Below are 22,805 nucleotides of genomic sequence, written 5' to 3' on the forward strand. Positions count from 1 at the left end.
AAGCACCGCGTACTGCCCTCTACCACAGCACGAGCCCGCCCAACGTTCATTGACGTCATAGAAAGGCGACGGCGCTGTTTGTGACGTCACCAGTGTGCGCCCGAGAGTCGGTGGGTCGGCGCGGTGCGGCGCGGTGCTGTCGGGCCATGGCTCTTGCCGCCGCGCAGGCTCCTGAGATCCAGTTCGCGCAGCGGCTGGCGGCCAACGAGAAGCGAATCCGGGACCGCGCCGTGAAGAAGCTGCGGGGCTACATCAGCCTCCGCACCCAGCGCCCGGGCGGTACGGGGCGGCGGGGCACGTGTGGGGAGGGCCTGCGCTGAGGCCTCTCCATGCGGATCCGGGCTCGATTTCTCCTTTCTTTTCCTTTTCTTGTTTTCACTTTTACGCGTCTGTTTTGCAGTACGCGAGAGTTGAAGCATGTAGTCGTGTGCTCTGCTCTACTGCCTGTTGAGGTGGTGGTCCCAGCTCCCTCAGCCTTTTCTCATAAGGGGAATGCTGCGGGCCCCTAACCATCACCAGAGCAGAGGAGAGGGATCCCCTCCCTCGACCTGCGGACCACGCTGTTTTTAAAGCACCCCAGGGTGCCATTGGTTTTCTTTCTGACAGTTGACATAAATAGATCAAGGGGATGCCTGGGGATTAGTAAGAACAAGCGAGTGTACGTGCTGCTCCTCCCAAGTACAGCTGGTTTTAGCTTTGGGGTTTTCCTATGCTGGATGTGGCATCTTTATGTTTAGTATTTCTTATATCTGTGTTCAGCCTCACTGCAAAATGCAGATTCTGCCGACTTTGTGGAAACAGCCTATCGGGTGAAGAAGAGGTTGTATATTCAATTAATGCATTAAAATATTAGGAAACCACCATAGAGAAGGTGTCAGTTTGAATGAGAATCTTTTGCATGTAAAGATCAACCCATTGTGAAATGCAAATGAGCAGGAAAATGAAGTGACTGATTTCCAGTGCTCTTAGATTTGCTTGCTCTAAAGTTAAGTTCAAGCTAGTAATATTAAAACTGATTTGGACTTGGAAATAGTGTTATGTTCAGGAAGAGAGTGTTTTATTTTCAAGTTGCTTATCAATAAACAGGCATATATCTGTACAATGCTTTGCCAGAGATGAGATTTGCATGTTGGGTGAGGCAGCTAGAGACCTTTACTTGCCAACTTTTGAATGAGGTACTGGATTTCCTACTGACTTCATCTCAGTCACGTGGTCCACAGGTAGGCGAAACACAGCCCAGGGACTGTTCAGTATGTTCTTTGCTAGGGTTGAGTTATCAGCCATGCTAGGGAACCTTCTCTGAAGGGCTAGAGCCTTACTTGACTTTAGATAAATTCTAGAGGAAGTATAGAACTGCTGAAGTTCTGAAGTCATTACGTGTGTGTGGGTGAACTTGGATGAGCACCATATTTTTCAGATGCAGTCCTTCTGTTTTTCTTGTCAATCTATTCTTAAAATCCTGTCCTTGTGTATGGCAAAAGAAGGCAATGAATGGGTTACAGGCAGTACAAAGCAATAGCAGGTAATAAAGGGGGAAAACTGGCTCACCCCTTCTGACAACCAGTGATAGCTTGAGAGGAGTGTAATTTCTATCCAAGAGAGATGCTGCTCCCTTGGCTGCGAACTCTTAAGTGAGAGTGAGGTGGAGTGGATCCAGGCTCCAGCCCTTCTGTCACTCAGGTGCATTGCTTGCACCTGAGCTCCCTGGGTTAGCCACACCTTCTCACCTGCTGCTCAACCATTGGTTCAGGCTATGACCTTGTGATTTCACTGCACCTTGTAAGAGAAGAGCATTCTATTCTGGGCTGATAATTGAGGATCACGTTTTCTTCTATCTTTTAGTATCACGCGTATTTAGTATATGCATTGTAGCGATAAGCAGGACTAACGCAACGGAAACAGCATTACAAAAGGTGGAAGGAAAATACAGCGCTCACCCAGATCGGAAGATTTGGGGCTCACAGGAAAAGGCTCCCACCAAGGAGGGATCTCCAGGCAGAGATCCTTCCTCAGGGGCAGTCAGCCCTTAAATGAGGCCTAAGAGGGGTGGAGCCTTCCTCCTCCACCTCCTGAATTGCCTTCACCTGTGCTCCCAGGGCTGACTGGGTCTTTCCTCCAGGTGCTCAATCAGTGGTTCAGGCCATGACTCAGCAGTTCCCATACATGCATAAAGACATTAGGAAAAAAAAAAAAAGCACTAAGTTAGCTATATTCAAGATTCTGCATGCGACATCTCTTTCAGAATTGGATATGATGCCCTCATCTCAGACTTGATGCTAGCAATATGCCAGAGGGAACAATGCTGAGCTGGCAAATGGATTTATCAGATTTACCTTAGTGTTCATCTCTCATCTCTCTGATTTCTTTGAAGTCATTGTTTCTTTGGCATAAGGTAAAATCTTAAAGGCATGAAATCATTGAACTATCTCAAGTGGCCTTCCAGTTAGTACTGTAGGAATCAATATTTGCCCAAAAGAATATGACAAAAGCAAAACAAAACAAAACAAAACAAAAAACCAAAAAAAAAACCAGAGGGAAGCAGGGAAGAGAACTGATTAAAAACATTTTGGTGGAAGTGTGGGATGTTTCATTTTCATTCACACTTATTCTGTACCATAGGTGGCTTCAGCCAGGAAGAACTGCTAAAAATATGGAAGGGACTGTTCTATTGCATGTGGATGCAGGATAAACCCCTCCTACAGGTATAGTAAGTAATTGGTCTTACATTTGTCTGAGTGGGTCTCTTCTGAAGTGTACTATGAGGACATACTTATTTAGAATAGTGAAAATGACTTTAGTGAGTCTTGTTCACTTTTCTGTCTTGCCCTGATACTCTTATGTGGCATGTTCAGTTGAGGTGACTAACTCAGTGATCCTCACCACACGAACCATGTGGTGTTTGCAGTCACCACCTACAACTTCACCATACGTACAACCTTTGGTTTGCCGAGTTTGAAAGACTCATACTTCCTGTTCTTTGTTAGTATGAGGAATTTGGTGGCATTTCCTCTATTGCCAGCCTTTTGCTCCCTCCTCCAGTTTGTCTACCTATTTTCAAAGGATGCCAGATTTGGAGTAGAAATCTTAGTAACCTCACTTAATCAGGTTTCAAATCACTGGTCTGTTTGCTTGAACCATACTTATCTCGTAAATAGTACAGAGATGTACCTACATTTAAGCTACATGAGAACAGTACCCCTAAAGTTTTACATTATTTGTTAATTCAGATACGTTGGATTATTCTCCTAATTCAGGCTTGCTTCCTGTCACATGGGTGATTTGTGCAGAGCACTGGTAAAACAGGGTTTCGTAACCTTGAATTTTCCCTTGTAACTAACCTAATCCCAGTGAAAGGACAACTACAGTACTAAAGTAGTTGTGAAGAAACATCCCTCAAAAAATATTATCTTAATAGTTCTGCCTGTTTTCTGGTGGAATGTGTAGTGAGGAGACCAAGCTCTGAAATAGGTTATACTAACGGTATTTATTTACTTTTAGGAGGAACTTGCAAATAACATTTCACAACTTATCCATGTGATTCAGAATACAGAGGCTCGTAAGTACTATTTAATGTCTGTCTCTTCTCAAGGTGCTTTTATGTTTGGTGATTTTGAGCCTGCTTTCACAGCTCCAGAATAGAGACAGCCAGATATGGATCGTAACTGTATTTTCCTTTGCTGGCTGTCCAGTTGGTATATGTGATTGCGTTAAGGGAGGCATTTAGACCCTGGATCAGATGCAGTTTATTTCTGGTTGTTAGAAGGGAAGGGCTGTCCCTCCAGTGTGAGAAAGGTAAGTTTTTTGCTAGGTGTGTGGCAAAGAAAACCCTTTACCACGCTGTTGTGAGTATTTCCTACTCAAAGCCAACCTTGTTTCATGAGCTGTTAAGCAGAAAATGTACGAAATCCACTTGAAATGCAGTGCTTGGTCAGTGCCTAAACTAGCATGAGTAGAAATGAGTGCAGAAGTGGTGTTTTGCTCTAACTTGTGCATATATGCCAGAAAACATATGGATACCAAGCTCAGGCTCAGTAACTTTGTTATTTCAACTGTCAGTGTTATTGCACTTGTCTTCAGAAGTAGCTGTGTGCCATTTCTTGCCTTGTTCTGAAGGTTAGCGGACTTGTACCTGTCTCAAGCATATCTTCCCACAGATCTACCTCAGTCACTGGGCAAATCCCTAGGGAAATGCAGTTCTCCCTCACCTTGAAGTGATCTCTTGAGATTTTTAGGTTAGCAGAAGAAACCGTTGTGCCAGACATACAGTTACAAATCTTTTTTTTAATATTCTTTTGCAGGACACTTGTTCATTCAAACATTTTGGCAAACTATGAGCCGTGAATGGAATGGAATAGACAATCTACGTCTCGATAAGTACTATATGGTAATATTAACTATATCATAGCTTTTTTTTTTATATATATATGTGTAAAAGGTGGCGGTGTGCTGGAAGGCAGCTTCCAGCACATTCATTTATGTATGTTTTAAGAGGAGACAAGTGATTATCATCATTATTCATTGCAAGACACACTTCTTTTAAAGGCTTTTGCTCACCGTCACAAATTTAAAAGTCATTATAGTTTATGTCATGCTGAGAGTTATTCTTGGTTTGCCTTCCTTTATGTATGTTTCTCACAGATTTCCATTGAGAGAACTTCTTGGGAAGAAAGCTGATTTCATGCATAAGTGTTCTCACTGTATATTAATACTGTCTCAGCAGGCACTGTGTCAACATCAGTGACTTAGAGCAGGCTGTTGAAAGACTTTTTTGTGACTCCATTTAACAAAGCAGTTGTCACTAGAACGCCAGCTTTCCAGCACTGAAATATCCACCGTAGTACATTCAGCTGTCAGAATCCTTTTTGTAGGAAATGCTATATTAAAACAGATAGTAAAATCAGTGAAAGAACTCTCTTAAAAGATCTGCCTTTGCGAAGAACAAAGTTAATCTTTTTGTTTGAAGTAAGTTAATTACAGCCACGTTTGTTGCTGTTTTTCGTTTCTCAGTGTTAGCAGAAAGAAGGTGCTTCAGTGTTAGAAGCAGATTAATGTATTTGTTCTACACATGGCTATCTCTTAGAGAAAGGTTCCATTCAATTAAATGATTATTGTTATAATCTGTCTTCGTTGTTGTCTTTAGCTTGTTCAAGTTGTGGGAGTTTTTAGATATTCCAGCTCTTAGTGAAGAAATCAGGGTGATGGAGAGGAGAAAGCTGTACAGGAGAGGCGGCCACTGACTTTGCTGGGCTTGAGATATGAAAATTGTTTATTGTCATTTGAACCTCACTGCGTGTTGCTTGACATGATAGACAAGTCTGTCAAAATGCTCAGGGGAGGAAGCTTTCCATCTTGTGCTATGAAGAACTTCACTAAGAATTCTATTCCTGTTACAGTCACACTAACTCTCATCCGTTTTCATGAACACCTGTAACAGATTTTGTACTTTGCAGCTAATCCGTATGATTCTGAGGCAGTCTTTTGAAGTGCTGAAAAGAAATGACTGGGATGAAAGGTAAGCAGATTTCTGAATGTAATTGCATTGTAGGGAAGTTACCCAATTTATTTTTGTTAAATGTATTTTCATTTAATAGATCCTTTTTCTCCACAGGTAGCACTGTCGTGAAGTCTCAGCTCTAAGACTTACTTGCTTTCTATATCAGTTACAATATGTAGTTTAGAGTGGAGTCTTGAAACATGAGGACTCCAAATATATAATGCGGTTTGCCAGATCTTATTTATCTAGCCAGGAGAACTAGCAGTGAGTTATCCTCTGTGAAGGGATTAGACTGTGAGTTGGCATAACAGAAAACACAGAAAAGGAGATATATATATATATATATATATTTTATTATTATAACATGTTGCTTATTGGCTGTGGCTTTTTTTTTTTAATCTTTATTTTTCTCTGTTTAATCATGGTGACTTGCCTTTTTGTAAGACAGATCTGGAAATTATCCTTGTTGTATACAACAGGAAGCCAGTTTATGTCCACGGTTTTGTTTATGTTTCTCCCATATGCCATAAAATGCAAGTAATTGCAGTTGTCTTCCTCTATTTAGAGCTCCTCTGCCACTTGTAAGCTTGTTCTGCATTTAAGCTGTTGACAGTCTTTGAAGTCTTGGTTTAAAGTGTTTGATAGCTTAGTGTTATGTTTATCCTTTCTCTCTCTTGCCTTCTGGAGTGTGGATGCATGTGGGCATAATTTCATGGAAATAGGAAATGGGAATGTAAAGAAAATAGGAATGTACCTGTCAGCCCCTCTGTTTTACCTTAATTTTGCGTTCCGTAAACATCCACAGGTCACTGTTTTGCTCTAAGGGACAGTAAATAGTATGCTTTAATGAAGACAAAGTCTGAACAGTGGAAATGAGTTTGAGAAGGATCAGTGTTAAATTGAATTGTTGGTTGTGCCCCAAAATGAAAGTTAGCTCGTAAAATGAGGAGTGAGAGATGTCACTCATCAAGGGTGAATGCAACAGCTGGGTCTTCAGGAGTGCCCTGCTCAAAACGTCCTATCCATCAGTCACGTAGCATCATAAAGTTCAGTCCATATTCAAGTGTAAATTCCGCTGTAGCAAACTGTGCTGAGTGGATTGTAGGATGTGACAAAATAACCTAGAATGCAAGAAGTGCTAATGGTGGGTGGATTTTTTTTTTCAATAGATTTTTAAGATGTGAAAAATCCATCATGGAATTTGTTTCTTGTGTGGAATGCCCACCTTAAGGACTGGTAAAACTGTGAATGACTGGAGTCTCTTTTCAAAGCAAAGAGAGCCTGCACAATTGAATATTAATATCTTGCTTATTTTTTCCCTCTTTTTTTTTTTCCTTGTAGCCTACGTGAACTGCTACTGCAGCTACTAATGAAAGAAATCATGGACCCAGACAGCAATGCTCCCAAAGGGATAAAGTTCCATTTCATTGATATCTATCTGCAGGAATTGGCTAAAGTTGGTGCAAAGGAGGTTAGAAAATGCATTATATTCCTGATTAATGTCAATATAGCATGCAGAACCTTAGAAGGAATACGATTTTTTTACGTTATGTATGTTTAAGAGTTTTAAATGTAACAGAGCAACATTGAATAAGTGTGAAGAAAAAGACTTATTACAATTTATGCCTTTACTTTCTTAGTGTCTTAGTGCAGAAAGTGAAAATATAGTAGTTTCTTTTAGGTTCTTCAGAACTGGTATGTATGCAGCTCCCAGTTTAGGTTGGAAATAGCAGTGCTAGAGTTATACCATTCTGATTTGTTTGTTTCTCAGAAAGGACTTAAATTACTTTTCCCTGCATGAACACATTTGCCAGTCTGTGCTTTTGCAAAAACTGACATGCAGCCTGCTCTTGGCTGATTCTATAATACACTTACATAGAGGAAGAAAGTAAGCTGCCAAAGGTACCTGTTGTTTTTTTATTGTTGGCTTTGGACCTGTGCAGCGAGCAAGTTACCCTTTACATTCAGTTGCTCGTTTTGATGATGGCATACATCTTTCTTTGCCGTGGATTGCTATCTCTTTCTGTTTCAGTTGTCTTCAGTTTTGGTAAATGCTACAGTGCTGCAGTTTTGCTGCAACTGAAAGCCTGTTGCTGCAACTTTTGCTGCTGAGCTTCTTCCAAACTGTATTTTTCCTGTTACTCCACTAGGGTGAGCTGCCCGCTGCCCCATGCTTAGTTCTAGGTTTCAGCACATTTTCCTCCTTGTTTCTTTAATCTGATACTTACCATAGCAATGGAAGAAACTGTTAGCAGCTTTCCCTTTGTATTCTTTGCAGTCAGTACTGCACGTAATCCTGCCTGAAACTTTTGTTGTTCCAGATTGTGGAGTGCGAGAGACAGGTCTGCACCTGGAGCCTAAATAATATCTGTAGCTCCATAGTGACAGAACTCTCATTCCATGGCTGAGCCCTGCTCACAGTGATCATGGGGATTTAGTCTTGAAGGCTACTTGAAATGACAGGTGATGCTTATAAATTGAGTTTAGGGAAGTAGTACTTCAGTAGTACCATACTTTAGTAGTACTTTAATACCACTGTAGCTGACTGGTGTGATCTAGGCTGGCAGGTTAAAAAAAAACACAGATCTTATTCATGTCACAGGCTTTCTTTGTGAATGAGCACCAGCTACCTAAGATTTCTCCGTCTCGTTTTTCCATTTCTGAAATATGAAGCCTCACTCATTATTCTCTCCTCAATAAGTTAAAGTTTGCAAAGCAGTTAGCATTTTTAGAATGCTTCCAAAGAATATTTGGAAGTTAGTGGTAGCAGTGGTAACAGAAAGTCCCTGAATATACCTTTCAGTTGGAGCTAGAGAGAATGCTGAGAGATACTGACACAACTTCTTCAAGATGATTCTGCCACACACCAGCACACACCAAATATTCAAGGAATTTGAAGGCGCATATGTTTACTGTGCTAATTACTTTTTTCTTTCTAATCACACAGCTCACAGCAGACCAGAGTCTCAAGTTCATTGAACCTTTCTGCAATTTCGTTGCCAAATCAAAGGAGTAAGTTTAATGAAAGGATAAGTATTTCTAAAGAATGAAGACATTCTGCATTACCTCACCATATCCGAATAAACAGATTAAAGAAGAGCCAAGGTGTAACTTCAGAGCATAGAGAAAGAAGGATATGTTACTGTGTGCATAATCGCTTGAGGATAACTTATGTTTTAAAAGTTACAAATAATCTTTATAAACTTATAAAAACCTTTGCTGGTTTTGTTTTTAGCACGTATAGAACAGTTGAGTAAGTTAGTCTCTCTGTTTCTACAATGTAATGTAAAGCAGCATGTAAACACTGTAAAATTAAGAAGGTAACTTTAGCAGAACACCTACTCAGCCACGATTATTTGAATGTTAAGGACTGCTTTTTAGAGACTAATAGGGTGACTTTTCCCATCTGTAGAGCTAGTTGCTCTTCCACTTTCTTCCCTATTACCCTTTTTCCTTGTGTCCCCCAAATTTCCTTTCTTTTTAATGTGAGAAGAGAGGATGCTTCTGCTGCTCAGCTCTCACTCCTGCTCTCTTTTAATGCAGTCCTTCTGTGATGCATGCTGTAGCCAGCGGTATCTTTGAGATCATTGTGGATCAGTCCCCGTATGCCATTGAGGATCTAATGAAAGAACTGGAAAACGGCAGTGATGAGGAAGATTCATCTGAAGATGATGAACAGGGAAAGAAAGAGGTGCTTAAAACCAAAGGTGAGGACAAAGTTATGAGTATCCTTAGTAATAATAAGATGTAAAAATTCTGTTTCTTAAAAATATATTTCTGCTCTGAGCCATTCAAACACATGTTCAGGGTGATGTGAAAGTGATTGTATTTTTTTTCTTTTCTCTTTGAATGTGCTTAAATAAAGTGATTCCACAGGAATATGTCACATAAATTGGTGGTCTCTATAGAACCAGACAATACCAGCTTTCTACAACAATGCTAGATAATCTAGTCTGGCCTTTGGCTCATGAGTATTCAGAATTCTTTTTAAAGAAGATGTGGTTTTGGCATTCTATGGGAGCTAAAAATAAATGGGGAAAAGAAAAAGCAGGAAGGTTTTTGATCCAGATATGTTTGGGTTCTCAGATAATGCCTTGGTTGTGCATTGCATAGTGGTGACATTAAGTAGTTAAACCAGGACAGGCTCACAAGAAAGATGACGTGAAGAAAAATGCAACTGATCTTCTGCTATATGAGAGTAGTACATGGTGTTTGTTTTCACAGTGTTTTTTTTTTAATAACAGGAGATAGACATTTGTCAGGAAAATCAGCTCAGAGCGCTGAAAAAACGGAGGAAAAAACAGAGGATGTTTACGAAGATGCTGATGATAGTATCGGGCCTGTTCTTCAGGTTTGTGGCTTTCTTTCTTTGTTAATGGTACCCACTCTGTATTTTCTTTGTTTTTTTTTTTTAAGATGTACAGAAATAAAGAGTGTGAATCGGAGAAACGTGTTATAACATTGTAATCTTCTTCCCTGTTTCCTTCTTTCTCCCCTCCCATGCCTTTTCTCTTTTGCTCTTCCTTTCCTATTTCAAAAGTTCAGAAATGCGTGGTAAAAGAAGTCACCATTAAGTTTTATTGATAGTAAGAGCAAAAGTGAGAGAGGAACGTGTTACAATTTGTATTTTCTAGGCCTACTTCCAGTGTAGTGTTTTTGAAGGTTGCACCAATCATATGCACATTCAGGCAGATATTCATGCATCTCTGGCTTTTAAACAAGAATTATAACATGACATACTTTACATCTGGTACTTAACTAAATATTTTGGGGAGTTTTGGAGTTGGTTGGTTGTTTCTCATCAATAGGAATTAGGGTTAGAAATGTTTCAGGAAATGATACAGAGTTCAACCACTTGTAAAATTCAGTAGAAGTATGTGAAGAGGGTGTACCTTTCAACAGAAAATTACTTTGGGGTTAAAAGAAGTGAGTGTTTAAAGAGTGTGTATGCTTCGTGAATTGTTGTTAACATTGGTCCCATTGGGTTATCTTGCATGATAAGTTTACTAAGAAAAGCCATATCATGCTTTCTTCCAACAGTTTGATTATAAGGCTGTTGCTGACAAACTCTTTGAGTTGGCAAGCAAGAAAAATACACCTGCCCTCAACAGAAAGCGTCTGTACAAGCTGGTCAAAAAGTGAGTTCTGTTGAAATACATCTTGCATCTGCTACCTTCTCCTAAATTACTTCTTCACTTTCCCCTCACCCTCTTGTTCTGGTGACAGTGTCACAAAGGAAGGCTTACTTGGCAAGTGCCTGAAGCCTGTGCTGCTGTTCCTCATTGTGGTCTGTCTACACTGGGTGACTTTGTCCTGCAGAATATCACATTAGATTATGTGTGACACAAATTACTGTTACAGGAGTGTTAAATTCCTCTTTTGTCAAGACTTTTGGTTTTGACAGATCTCTTCTGGAGTAAGCATTTTGCTACTTCCTTTGTGAAATCATTTATTTCAACAAAACTATAATAACTACAGTGACACTATGCTACTTATGTTGCAATTGGTACTAAATCAGTAATGCTGATTTGTTTTTCCTTCTCTCCCTTCCTCCTTGCCTACAGGTTCCAGGATTTAGCAGAAGGTAAGGGATGAGCAGCATACAGAGATAATTTCTTTCCATTAAAGGATACATAATGATCCCCATGTGGTGTGTATTGCAAATATATTTTTTTAAGATGCCTTTTAAGGATACTGTACTGTTACTGGCTTTTTTCCTTTAACTTCATTGAGACAAATTGCATGTTTCTGGTGAGGCTGCCAAATCCCCTTTGCAATTTCATCAACCCTGTCCTTTGTCCTTAAGTGAAAGATTATTATTTTTACTTAATCAAATAGGAATCACTGGTAGGATTTTCTTTTGGGTTGAATGGGTAACAATGAGTTGATTTCCTTGCTGTGGGAGTTACGCTGTGTATAAGCAGCAACATAGAAAATACTAGTGGTTTTCAGATACCTTATCCTTCCCCCTCAACAGGAATCTTCCCCCAAGATTTTCCTGAAGATGTTTCCACAGATGAAGACGATGATACATTCAGCAGAGGAAGGCGAAAGAAAAAAGCTGTCAAACCTTCAGAAAAAAACAGTTTGGAAAAAGTAAAAGGTAAGGCAAGATCAACTTTTCAAAGAGAGATGATCTATAATCTCTTGTCCAATAAGGCAAAGTATCAGGTACTGCAATTCTGAAAAAGGCATAAACTGTTGTTCAGAATGCACTGACTTGTATTGCAGTGAAGGTTGAAATGTGGGATTAAGGTCTGTTTGATAGTGATGGGAATTCTGTTACTCATTTTTGAGGTGAAGATCGCTTCAGTTTCAATCAAAAGCAGAACTGAAAGCAGTTGTTTGCGTTGCTCCATTGAGTAGTTCACTTACTGTAGAAAAACAGAAACATGGCAGTATTCTTGAAAAAGGATAACAGAATATAGAAATTTGGTGGAACTTCTGGGTAGGTGAAGAAAGCTTCTAAGAAGCAGATGCAAGTGTCTGTGGCATCATGTCTAATACTGATATGGCCAAAGCTGAATCATACCAAAAATATCTCACTAAATTACTGAACCCACAGTTGCCCTTCTGCTGGGATTAATAGGTAGATAGTAACTCTTTCTAACATGGTTTCTATACAGAATATTGTTACCACATGGAATGGCTTAGATATCAGCTGTGACTAGGCAAGATCAGCAAAATATTAATTAGGCTAGGAGTTCAAGGAGTACAATGTCCCGAGCAGCTGTAACAGTAAAACAAGAAAATATTATGTCTATTAGGAAAAACAACAACAACAACAACAAAAAGAACTAAGTAGAACTCAGTTATTTTAAATACCTTCTTGTTTCACATTTGTGTTGTATGGCATTCCTTTTGGGGTAGGCTCAGGGAAGGATGAACAGGAGACATCAAGTGCAAAGGAGGCATCAATTCCACAGAAGCGGAGGAAAAAAAGGAAGAGAAGGGACAGCCCAAATACTGATTCTGGAACAACTAATGGAAATTCTGAGGAGGGAATGGCTGAAACATCTGGATCTACTGTACTTAACCAGGGAAAGATGCCAGAGCGTAATAAGATGAAGAAGAAGAAGAAGAAATTGCTAGTAAATGAGACAAATGAGACCAGAAATGCAGTAACTGACTCCAGAGATGAGCACAGCTCCTCTGCGCAGAGCAGTCAGACTGACACAGAACAGAGTAAAAAGATTCAGTCAAAGAAAATGAATCCAAAAGTGCAAAATGTTCCTGTAAAGCTGGAGTGTCAAAATGGTCCAGCTAATGCCAGCAAGGCAGAGGATGTCTGCCCATCTGTCACACCGTTAATTCCCAAGGTTGGGAAAAAGAAACAAAAAGCAGGGTCTGCCTTGGTGAATGGGGAGTCATTTTTGCAGCAGACTGACTTGAAATCCAACAAGGAAGGCCCGCTGTCAAGAGATGTGGACTCAGAATCTGAACCCTCCAGAAAGGTGAAATTGGAGAAAAAGACAAAGCTGGTTGCTTTGGAAGGGACCAAGGTCTCCAACCAGAAAGCAGCAACCTTGAAAAAGAAGAGAAAAGTTAAAGAGGTGCTAAATTCTGTTGAAGCCAATGGAATTCTGGAGACTGCTTGCAAGAAAAGCAGAAAAGAGGTATGTAGATCTATTTTTCATTTTTTTCCCCTCCCTTTTGCTCTCTCCAGAAACTTCCAGGCTATGTTTTACATCTGGCCTGTACAGTTACCGAAGGGACCCGTTTCTCAAAAATCCTCCCACTCCTGCTACATTCTTACGCCTTCTTACACAATGACATTAGAGCCTGCGCCAGCTACCCCTGTGAAAGAATTCATGTAGCTGAAACTTGGTTGATTAGAGTGTGGAGTAGTCTTTGTTGTTGGCTGGGGTTGTTTGTTTGATTTTGGTTTCCCCCTCAGGTTAATTACTGATTTACACTGGGTCTCTGAACTAGCATGTTTGCAAAGGGCATATTTCAGCAAAAGAATGGGGATGCTGAGATGGAACATTCTTATTTCAGCATTAACGCCATATACTTGGATTACTATAAGCTCCTTGTGATTCTGCCTTCAGTTATTCCAGTAGTGGCTTCTTTTGCTAACTCACTTCTGCATCTCGTTAGTGCTATGTAGGAAAGAATGAACAGATAGTATGGCACTGGGAATTTCAGTGTCATCAGTGGTTGCGCGATCACTTTTGAGAATGATCTAGTTTCTCACAAAGACCAGGCTGTGTTTTTGCTAGGAAGGTCTGACTGTGCTGTTCTTACTACATGTAGTTTTGCAGTTTGGGAACAAGTTCATTTTTTCCCCCTCTATTTCCCATTCCCATTTTCTTTTGGCAATGAAGGTAGATTTCTGCAGTTTGGGAGTCCAGAAGTATTTTGCACTGTATGTTTTTGGTGGCATTGTTAAGAGATAATACAAGGGTTCTTCTGTTTTCTGCCACTGAAGTCCTTTTAACTATTCATTTTCTGTCTGTACATTCACCCTTAAGCATTTATGGGTTCAACTACTGGAAGTCTTGCTGGCATTCCCACTTCAGTGGATAGAAAATTCATAAAGCACAAATTAAATGTGATATACAAAACAACTCAATCTTCCTCTGATTAACAAGTGCATGTGACTAGCCTGTTAGCTCACTTGTGTTTGACTTAAGTGTCTGATTCAAAAAGTGTACGATTAGCTAAGTAGTGCCGATTCATACATGATAAAATCACTCAGACATCCAAGTGAGGAAAAATGCATTTTGAAACATTACTGAAAATGATGCTAATGTAGTTTCAACATTTCCTATTTTTTGGTGATAAAGCACTGAGAGGGAAAGAACCGAAACATTTCTTAATCCACTAAGTAAACTATTTTTGTCGCTGCGGAGTAGGGTAAAGCTAAAATGCATAATTGTGGAGGAAATTAGGCTTTGGCTTTTTTTTTTTAGTTTCATCACTAGAGAAATATTATTTTATTCCCTAATTTTAGTTAGGTAATGTTGGTCTCTTGCCTAGGAATTACGAGGGGCATGTTTTGGATCTTAATTTCACAGAGTAATACACCCACCTAAGGGATGATCTTCAAATATCGAAAAGGAAGAGAAGGAGAAAAAACAAACACATTCAGTGATATTTCATGGTTGCCTTCAGAATTCAGGAAGCTAGAAGAGTTCTGCTTTGTTTTAAAGCAAATTAAGAGAAGCTGTATCCCTATGGATGTTTTCCACAGCGTGGCTGCAAATTGTTCTAGAAATTTCACATCTGTAGATCACTGTAAAGTGCAGATGAGCCTCACAGTAGTCCACAAGCATCTGATGCCCACAGACAACATGTTGAGAAGCTCTGAAGCAGTGCATTTCATTAGAAGCATTGCCATTACAGATCCTGAGAATTGTCTTGGGTTGAAAGGGATAGCTTTCATAGAATCATAGAATGGCTTGGAAGAAACCTTAAAGATCATGTACTCGTTAAGGCTGGAAAAGACCACTGAGATCATCATGTACAACCAACCACCAATATTGCCTGCTAAACCATGTTCCTAAGTACTACATCTACCCTTAAACACCTCCAGGGATGGTGACTCCACCCCCTCCCTGGGCAGCCTGTTCCAATGTTTCACAACTCTTTCAGAGAAGGAATTTTTCCTAATAACCAACCCGAATCTCCCCTGGTGCAACTTGAGGCTGTTCCCTCTTGTCCAATCCCTGTTACCTGGGAGAAGAGGCTGACCCCCACCTTACCACAACCTCCATTCTGGTAGTTGTAGAGAGCGGTAAGGTCTCCGCTGAGCCTCCTCCAGACTGAACAATCCCAGTTCCTTCAGCTGCTCCCCTTAAGACTTGTGCTCCAGAGCCCTCACAGCTTTGTTGTCTTCTGGAAATGCTCCAGGGCCTCAATGTTTTTCTTATAGTAAGGGGCCTAAAACTGAACACAGTGTTCAAGATATGGCCTCACCAGTGCTGAGTGCAGAGGGATGGTCACCACCCTGCTCCTGCTGGCTGCACTATTTCTGATACAATTGAGGATGCCATTGGCTTTCTTTGCCACCTGGGTGCACTGCTGGCTCACATTATGCCAAGAATCATCCAACATCCCTGGATCCTTTTCCTGAGAACAGTCTTCCAGCCACTCTGCCTCAGCGTTGCCTGAGGTTGTTGTGAACAGAGTGCAGGACCTGACACTTGGTCATGTTGAACTTCATCCCATTGGCCTCAACCCATCTAATTCCAACCTCTTTGCCATGGAGAGGTTTGCCAAATGGCAACACTCATGATGAATCTGAGGGGAGGACAACAGACTAGTAGCAACTTACACTTGCTGGATTTCTTGAGTGTACACAGACATCATATTTGACCTTTTGTTTGGTCTCCATGCCAGACTAAAGCTGACTTTGTTCATTAGTTACATAGCTGATCCATTCAGAGGTACTGTGAAAGATTTGAATTCGTTGTAAGGCAGCGTTGTGCACAGGAAAGTAAAAGCTTTGTTTGCTATCTGATGAGCCAGGCAGAAGTTTCGCAGGGTCCTTTTTCTTTGCTGTGCAGTGAACTTTGTGTTCCAGCACACAACCTATCTTAGGGTTGTGTTTTCAGTCACGATAACTGTAAGGTTAATTCCTGAGAGTTAATCAGGATGATTGGTTCACGTGAGTACCAGCTGGTTCTCTCTGAGCTTTGGCAACATTTACAGAATCGTGTGTGGTAAGCTCTGAGCATTGATCATTGTACTAGATATACATTAGCTACATCACTTCTGTACTGAGGATTTTTTCCCTTCTGTCTTTGTAGGAAAGCAGCACTGCTCTATTGCCATTAAAGAAAAAGAAAGCAAAACAAGGAAGTGATTTCGTAAAATTTGAAAAATCAACTGTACCAAAGGCATTACTCTTCAGGAAGGCCAGAAGCACCGTCTCCTCCACCAGAGCCTCCATTCAGGTAATGTGATTTCACCAATGGCAGCTAAATCTTTCCACGAGCCTCTTCCCAAAACACATGCCCAAACCAAGCGCATACCCTCACTCATGCTGTCTTTTCCAGTCTGTGTTCATCTCCTAATGCCGGCAGGTAAATCTGGAAATGCTGTCACGTTTCCTTGCAGACAGATCTACAGTTAGCTTCTGAATTTCAGAAAACGAGTTGTAGGCATTTTTAAGTCTCTTCTTCATTCCCTACTGATTTAAAAAATGCCTTTCCGTTGAAAGGATGCTGCTCTGAAGCTGCTCATTTCACAATAAAACAAAAACATTAACTGTTTTTCAGTCTTGTTAAGGGACTCTGAGCCTCCATTTCTTCCCACTTGCAGTGGCTGGTAGCAGTACCAGGCTTCAAAAGACTGCCCTCTGTTTAATTCACAAATACCTTCTTGTTTGTTGTCAAATTATGTAATGATCTTAAAACATGTCATTTACTCTACAAATGGAATATGTGTGCTTTTGGCTAGAAAACCAGTGCTGTCTTAGCAGAGATCATAATGTCAGTGCTAGATGATTGGAGGGGTTCTAAATGAAGTAAGGGAAGTAGGCTGCTTTGCGTCAGTTTTGATGGGATGTGGGTAAAAGAACTCATACTATTGCCTAAGAAATCTTATTTTCTGTCTTTATTTTGCTTCACAGTTGAATAAACTGCAATCATCCAGCTCCAAAAAAGTCACCTTCGGTTTGAATAAAAATATGACTGCTGGTGAGTCTGATCTATCTGTGTGACACTTGCATGTCACCAAAGAAGGGGGGAAGCTGTACACATTTGCACTCTAGCACTCTTGTTCTCTCTCTCAGATTAGTCTGATCTCTTTTTGTCTCAGTGTTTGTTAACAGTTCATTGACTAGTTTATAAACCAACCTCAAGTTCCTAACCAGAGGAGAAGGTGAAGTTGAGGATGTTCAGCCCAGCGGCTAGGCTTGCATGATTCCATGGTGCTGCACTGTTGACTTGCAGATGGAGCCTCACAGATTGAGAAGAGTGTGGTAGTGGCAATCCCTCCTTCCTGAGCTTCCTGTTATGCAGGGTGCCTTTCAAGGAAGCACATGCACTTCATATTCTTCATTGCTGGTTCTGTTTCTCAGGATAAAGGTGTTGATGTTCTGATGAGCTCAGGCTGTATTACAGCAAAATTTCACTTTTATTTTGGCTGCCTATGATGTAGTATAGTAATGAGTAGATAAATACCAGTCCCTCTCAGGGTCCCACCTGTAACCAGTGTTTTCCCTGTTAGAACTTCTATGCCATGGAGCAAGGCATTTACTTACTGTGTGTATTCACTTAACTACTTCTGTTACTTTGAGGTATGCTGTAGGCCAAGTACAAATGGAGGATAGTGGGGTTTGATGTATACGTTTAAGTTAATGTAACATCTGCACAAAGAGAACAAAATGCTTATCTACTGGCAGAACTGATAACCAGCAGCTTCTAGAGATATGCTGATCAACTGTAAGAACAGAGACACTTCTCACCCATCACATTCTTTTAAAAGAAAGCACAGTGTTCAGAGTACATAAACAGTTGTTTCTGAGGAGTAGGCTAAGTCTCCGGTGGCCTGTGAAACTGCAGGGAATGAATTGCTCACAGCCTTTCTGTGTATTGCAGCAAACTCCACTGTGAAAGGGACACAGCTTAGAAATGCATTTCACCACCATCTCTGATGGACTTGAGGATATAAGGCAAATTTCCAGTGCTGAACAATTCCGCGGTTGGTTGATGAATCCAAGAATTGCATTTCTTTTAATTCACTTGCTTGTTTTTCAACAGAATTTAAAAAGACTGACAAAAGTATCTTGGTGAGCCCAGAAGGACCTTCTCGTGTAGCTTTCAATCCCGCACAGAAACCCCGTCATGGAGTGCTGAAGTCACCCGCAGGTACCCCAGAAGGAGAACCTAAACTGAAGAAACCACTTACTGCACAAGCTAAGAAGAAAACAACTGCTATGGGCTTCTTTTAAACCAATAGCAGTGGCCTACTTTTGTACAGGACATTTTACTAAAATATAACTTTTCTCTGGAGGTATTTTGAACTTCTTTATTTTTTTAAGTTAATATGAATTGTATATACAAGATTCTGATTGTGACCTGAGACATCGCTATTTTAACAGCACTTCAGCTGTATCTTGAAATATTTGTTTTGCCTATTAACTGAAAAGAAATAAAATCCAATCTCTACTCAGGTATAGTCTACAAAAATATGGTCACCGTCCATGTAATTTCCAATAGATTTGTTCATTTAATTAAGGAATGGTGAGGGTTGCATTGTTCTGGGATTTTTTTGAGCCAGTTTAAGAAAACTCGCACTTCATGCTGTTAAACTCTTTTTAATAGGACAGGGCTTAAAAGGAAAAAAGACGACATAAATTTTAACTCCGTTAGTTATTTCTGTATTTTAAAATCTTACCCCATCATTGGCATCTTGTTTCTTCTTCTGCAAATAACTATTACCTCATGTTTCTGCTTAATGCGAGCTGGACTTGGGTAGCTTTACCCAGCTAAGAAAGATTTTCCAGGAATTATAGGTGTGTGGCTGCTCAACTGATCACTGATACAATTAACTTCCACAGTGGGTTGCTTGGTGAGTTGAGAACTCTCACTGCATTACTTTTGGTAACACAAGTGCCAAAGCTGACTTACACTTACCATATGGTAAGCTGGCCTCTTCTCTGGTGCAGCTCACATGCTTTCAAATGGGAGAAATCTTTATAATTCCAGCTGGTCTCCCCACCACTCCAGCCCCGGTGCTGGCTTTCCTGGAGGTCTCACAGGGAGCCTAGATTTCTTCTTTAGCAGCTAGTATCGCCACATTTTACCAGAACAGATCTCATTCAGTGAATGAGCCACTGATTGTAGTAAAGCTACATCAGTATCGTGCGTCCTTGGTTAGGATATGCCTCTCTCAAATCTTTGGTGCCTCTCAACACAGGGTAAAACTTGACAGTCCAAACAGTTTGGTTTTGGCTTTGATGTAGAACCAGAAGAGTTCTTTCTACAGTGTTTCCTTGCATTGCTTATGTTCGGATGGCTTGTTTGTTTTTTACTAATGTGCCGGGTTTTATTTTTGGCACAGAACACTGTGTACTGCTGTGGGAGACTGTTACGATATTCTGAGTGGGAACTATGAGGGAAGGGAGAGTAAATGAAAATAAAAACTTTTTTAATATGATTGAAAGACATCAAATCTTTATTTGAAAGTTTTGCTTGTGCAAAGAAAGCAAAGGCTCTGCAGCAGATTTCTATGTAAGAGTTCAGCTTCAGAGCAAAACCTGGTGCCAGAACAAAGCTATTGATGAAGCTTCCTGCCAGTTCCTTCCAGGATCCCCTAGGTTAGAGAAAGTAGGCCTGCTTCAATACCTTGTGCTATGAGAACTAGTAAATGTTTAGCTAATTCAGTGAGCAGAATTAAACTTTGCGGCGTAGTACATTTGCATTGCTGAATACTACTTTCTACCAGTCTTTGGTGCTGACTGTCCTCCCAGAGTACTCCCTGTATGCAACTGGATTGACACCAGACTTTCATAGTTCACCTAGATTTCTTCCTAAGATTTCTGTACTTGTAGAGTGCTAGTTGGTCTTGGTTGTTCAATTCTAACCATGCCAGTTCTTTCACTAATTTTGTGGTTCCGCCATCAGAGTATTAGAAAGTCATTTTTCTCTTGTCTTATTTAAAACAAAGGACCGCATTTCTTTCTTTTTTCCTCTTTCCTCTTTCTTCTTTCCTTTTCTCAGTAAAGAACTCTAGAGAATACATCTGATAAAGCTGATAATATTTACTGTTTGAGCAATTGTTGTTAATCTATTTTTTAAAAATCTCATTCTATATATTAGCATAATGCATTTTCTGACAAGACAATAAGTATGTTGTATGTTTATATCGTACTTTGTGTGACAAGTCTTTTGTGGAATGTGCATAAATGCATTTGTATGTGCATGATTGTCAATGCCTTACATTGAAGATGCCATATTCCTCCAAGGATATAGATGCTAACAATCAGTAGGTGGATCTGGTGTGCTTAGAAAAATCAAGGATCAGGATGCATTGGGGTTTCATTTTGGTTTTATTTTGTTTATTACATATGACCTACATTATGGAAATGTATTTAAGTGGCTGTCTGGATCTTTTTCAATTGGTGCTGGATCCTTTGAACCCATTGCAGGTGTTCTGGTGCTGACAGCACTAAACGGAGCAGACAACAATGGCAGTCAGGTTTTTTATCTAAAATTTGAATGATGAGATTGTGTGTTGCAATTCATGCATATAATGTCTGTGCTATGTCAGTGGTGGAATGTTTTATAAATATGGATATGTAATGTGTATTGTATTCAGTGGTGTCTGGAATTTCATTCAGGACAACTTTACGCACAAAAAAAGTCATGTCATTGCAGCTCAATTTGCATTGTTAGGTTAAATAATGTAAATTACCCAAAATATTGGGATAATGAAAATTCCAGTAAACACCGAATACAGACGTAAATAAAGGAGAAATAAATGTAACATCTGAGATAGTCACTGTGCAGACATACTTGTTCTGTAAGGGGAGGTCTATCTAAAGGGGAAAAAAGGAAAAGAAAAACTGAGCTAACCTGTGTGATGACTCTTCATAGTCTTTTTCATAGTGTTTTTCCATCTCTGCAGCTGCCAGTCACACTCGAGTTAAAATTTAAGTTTGTGGCATGTCTTATCTTTTAAAGGACAGTATTTTTTAATGGTGATCTCTACATTTCTGTTACAAATCTGATCAGCTTTGTACTTCTCAAGCTCTAGCAGTTTATAATCCTTTATAGCTTCAAGAGGACTCAAAAGCACAATATCCAGTAACGTAAAAAGTTGAAACTGTATTTAAATTATTGGGCATGTAAGATCATTTATATTCTATCAAAGCTTTGTGACTTGGACGGCATCAAAAGCCCTTTTTTTGTATTTCCTGTGCTTAGACTGATTACAGGGAGGAAAAAATTCCATTGTCATTTATGTACCTCTGCAACAACATTATTAATGAAAATACGGTGTCTACGCATTGGATCATTTAGTCTACTTCAATAAACCATCTTTTTTTTTGTGGACATTGTATTTTGGGTAAATTTGTAGATGGAAATGGGAGGGTAGCGTCTTGGGACCTGCTTGAAAGTACAAAGAAGTTGTTCTTGCATGTGCAATGCTTTCTCTCTTGTATAAGTAACCAGTTCTGGTGAAGACTCTCTCACATGTTAGAAGTGAGCAGGGCTGTGGTAAGGTACGCCTGTTCATACACATTGAACTACTGACCTTTGGAATTGTGTCACAGAGTAGATAACAGCAGCTGAGAAATTGCTTAGCAGAAACAAAGTAGATCAAACACAGTAATTCCTCAACAATTAAAAAGGGTAATTGAAGCAATAATATGGTGCAATGTGTACTTTAGAGGTACAGTTGTCCAGGTGTCAAAGCAGGTGGCACACATGGGCACTCTAAAAGCTGGTTGCATATTTGTTAGCAGTAGAATGAAGTATGGCATTACATACATCAAGAATTCCAAAGCATATTACGTCTCCATCTTGGGAACTAAGAGGTCCTGTGCTTGGGCAGTAGTGAATAAAGTCCTGTGAAAGTAATGTTACTGTTACACGTTTAAAGAAGTTTACACGTATTTATGAATACGTAAGTTTTTAGATGGTAGCATGTTTTGACAGTAGCAGAGGTCATTGTGACAGCAGCGAACCTTAACTTTAACTGTTACATGTGCTTTTATTTTACACGGTGTCAAGTGGAAATCCTCATCCATAGTTTAGCCATGGGGCCAAGATGTAACTTAATGTACCTTATGCAGCCTTCTTGTGTTATAGGATCTTAGTCACTGTGGTTGGGATGCTGTACAGGGAAATTTGTACTGCCTACCTTGAACATACTTCATGGGATTGTTGCAGGATTCAGTGCCCCTGATGGTTCTTCATGTGATCCGTGCCAGCAGGTTGGACCTGGGTTGGCATTTCAGTGATCCATACTGTCTGGGATTTCCAAGAAGGTGGAAAAAGTCTGCGTGACATTCTGCAAAGTAACACGAGCGTATTTTACATTTTACTCTCACCATGCAAATCCAAGAGAAATATTGTGAGACTTTCAAAATTATTAATATAGTCTGTTTCAGAAACAGAACCATAGAAACAACCCTTCCTGGGGGAAAACTTATTAAAAAAAAAAAAAAAGTTGAAAAAAAGCCCAAAATTTTAAAATCTTTCCTACAAGTCAATTGTAGCTGGACTCCTTTTGAGGAGTTAAATGGAGAAGAGTAGTTAGTAGGGCCATCATTCTTTTAGGAATGTATGCAGTTCTTCTGAAATACAACGTTTTGGATTCAACGCCAGCAGATAGCCAATTTCAGAACTGCTTT

The 22,805-nt window shown here is 40.0% G+C and overlaps 1 protein-coding gene across 1 annotated transcript; it reads left to right on the forward strand.

The window, feature by feature from the left end:
* Positions 68-21,506, forward strand: RRP1B (ribosomal RNA processing 1B). Its single transcript, XM_021406845.1, has 16 exons — positions 68-279; positions 2,620-2,702; positions 3,499-3,556; positions 4,299-4,384; positions 5,451-5,512; positions 6,836-6,965; positions 8,442-8,506; positions 9,038-9,201; positions 9,739-9,845; positions 10,535-10,632; positions 11,059-11,078; positions 11,472-11,597; positions 12,365-13,110; positions 16,249-16,395; positions 17,073-17,139; positions 18,205-21,506. The coding sequence occupies exons 1-16, from the start codon at positions 147-149 to the stop codon at positions 18,393-18,395; spliced, it is 2,283 nt and encodes a 760-aa protein (XP_021262520.1). The 5' UTR covers positions 68-146; the 3' UTR covers positions 18,396-21,506.

Source organism: Numida meleagris, chromosome 1, assembly GCF_002078875.1.
Source record: "Numida meleagris isolate 19003 breed g44 Domestic line chromosome 1, NumMel1.0, whole genome shotgun sequence".
Taxonomy (NCBI): domain Eukaryota; kingdom Metazoa; phylum Chordata; class Aves; order Galliformes; family Numididae; genus Numida; species Numida meleagris.

Bases quoted from the DNA above. Each gene is read 5' to 3' on its own strand.
- RRP1B (XM_021406845.1), top strand. From the start codon at position 147: ATGGCTCTTGCCGCCGCGCAGGCTCCTGAGATCCAGTTCGCGCAGCGG. The intron at 4,385-5,450 runs GTAATATTAACT...TGTACTTTGCAG, and splicing joins GTCTCGATAAGTACTATATG to CTAATCCGTATGATTCTGAG. The intron at 10,633-11,058 runs GTGAGTTCTGTT...CCTTGCCTACAG, and splicing joins CTGTACAAGCTGGTCAAAAA to GTTCCAGGATTTAGCAGAAG.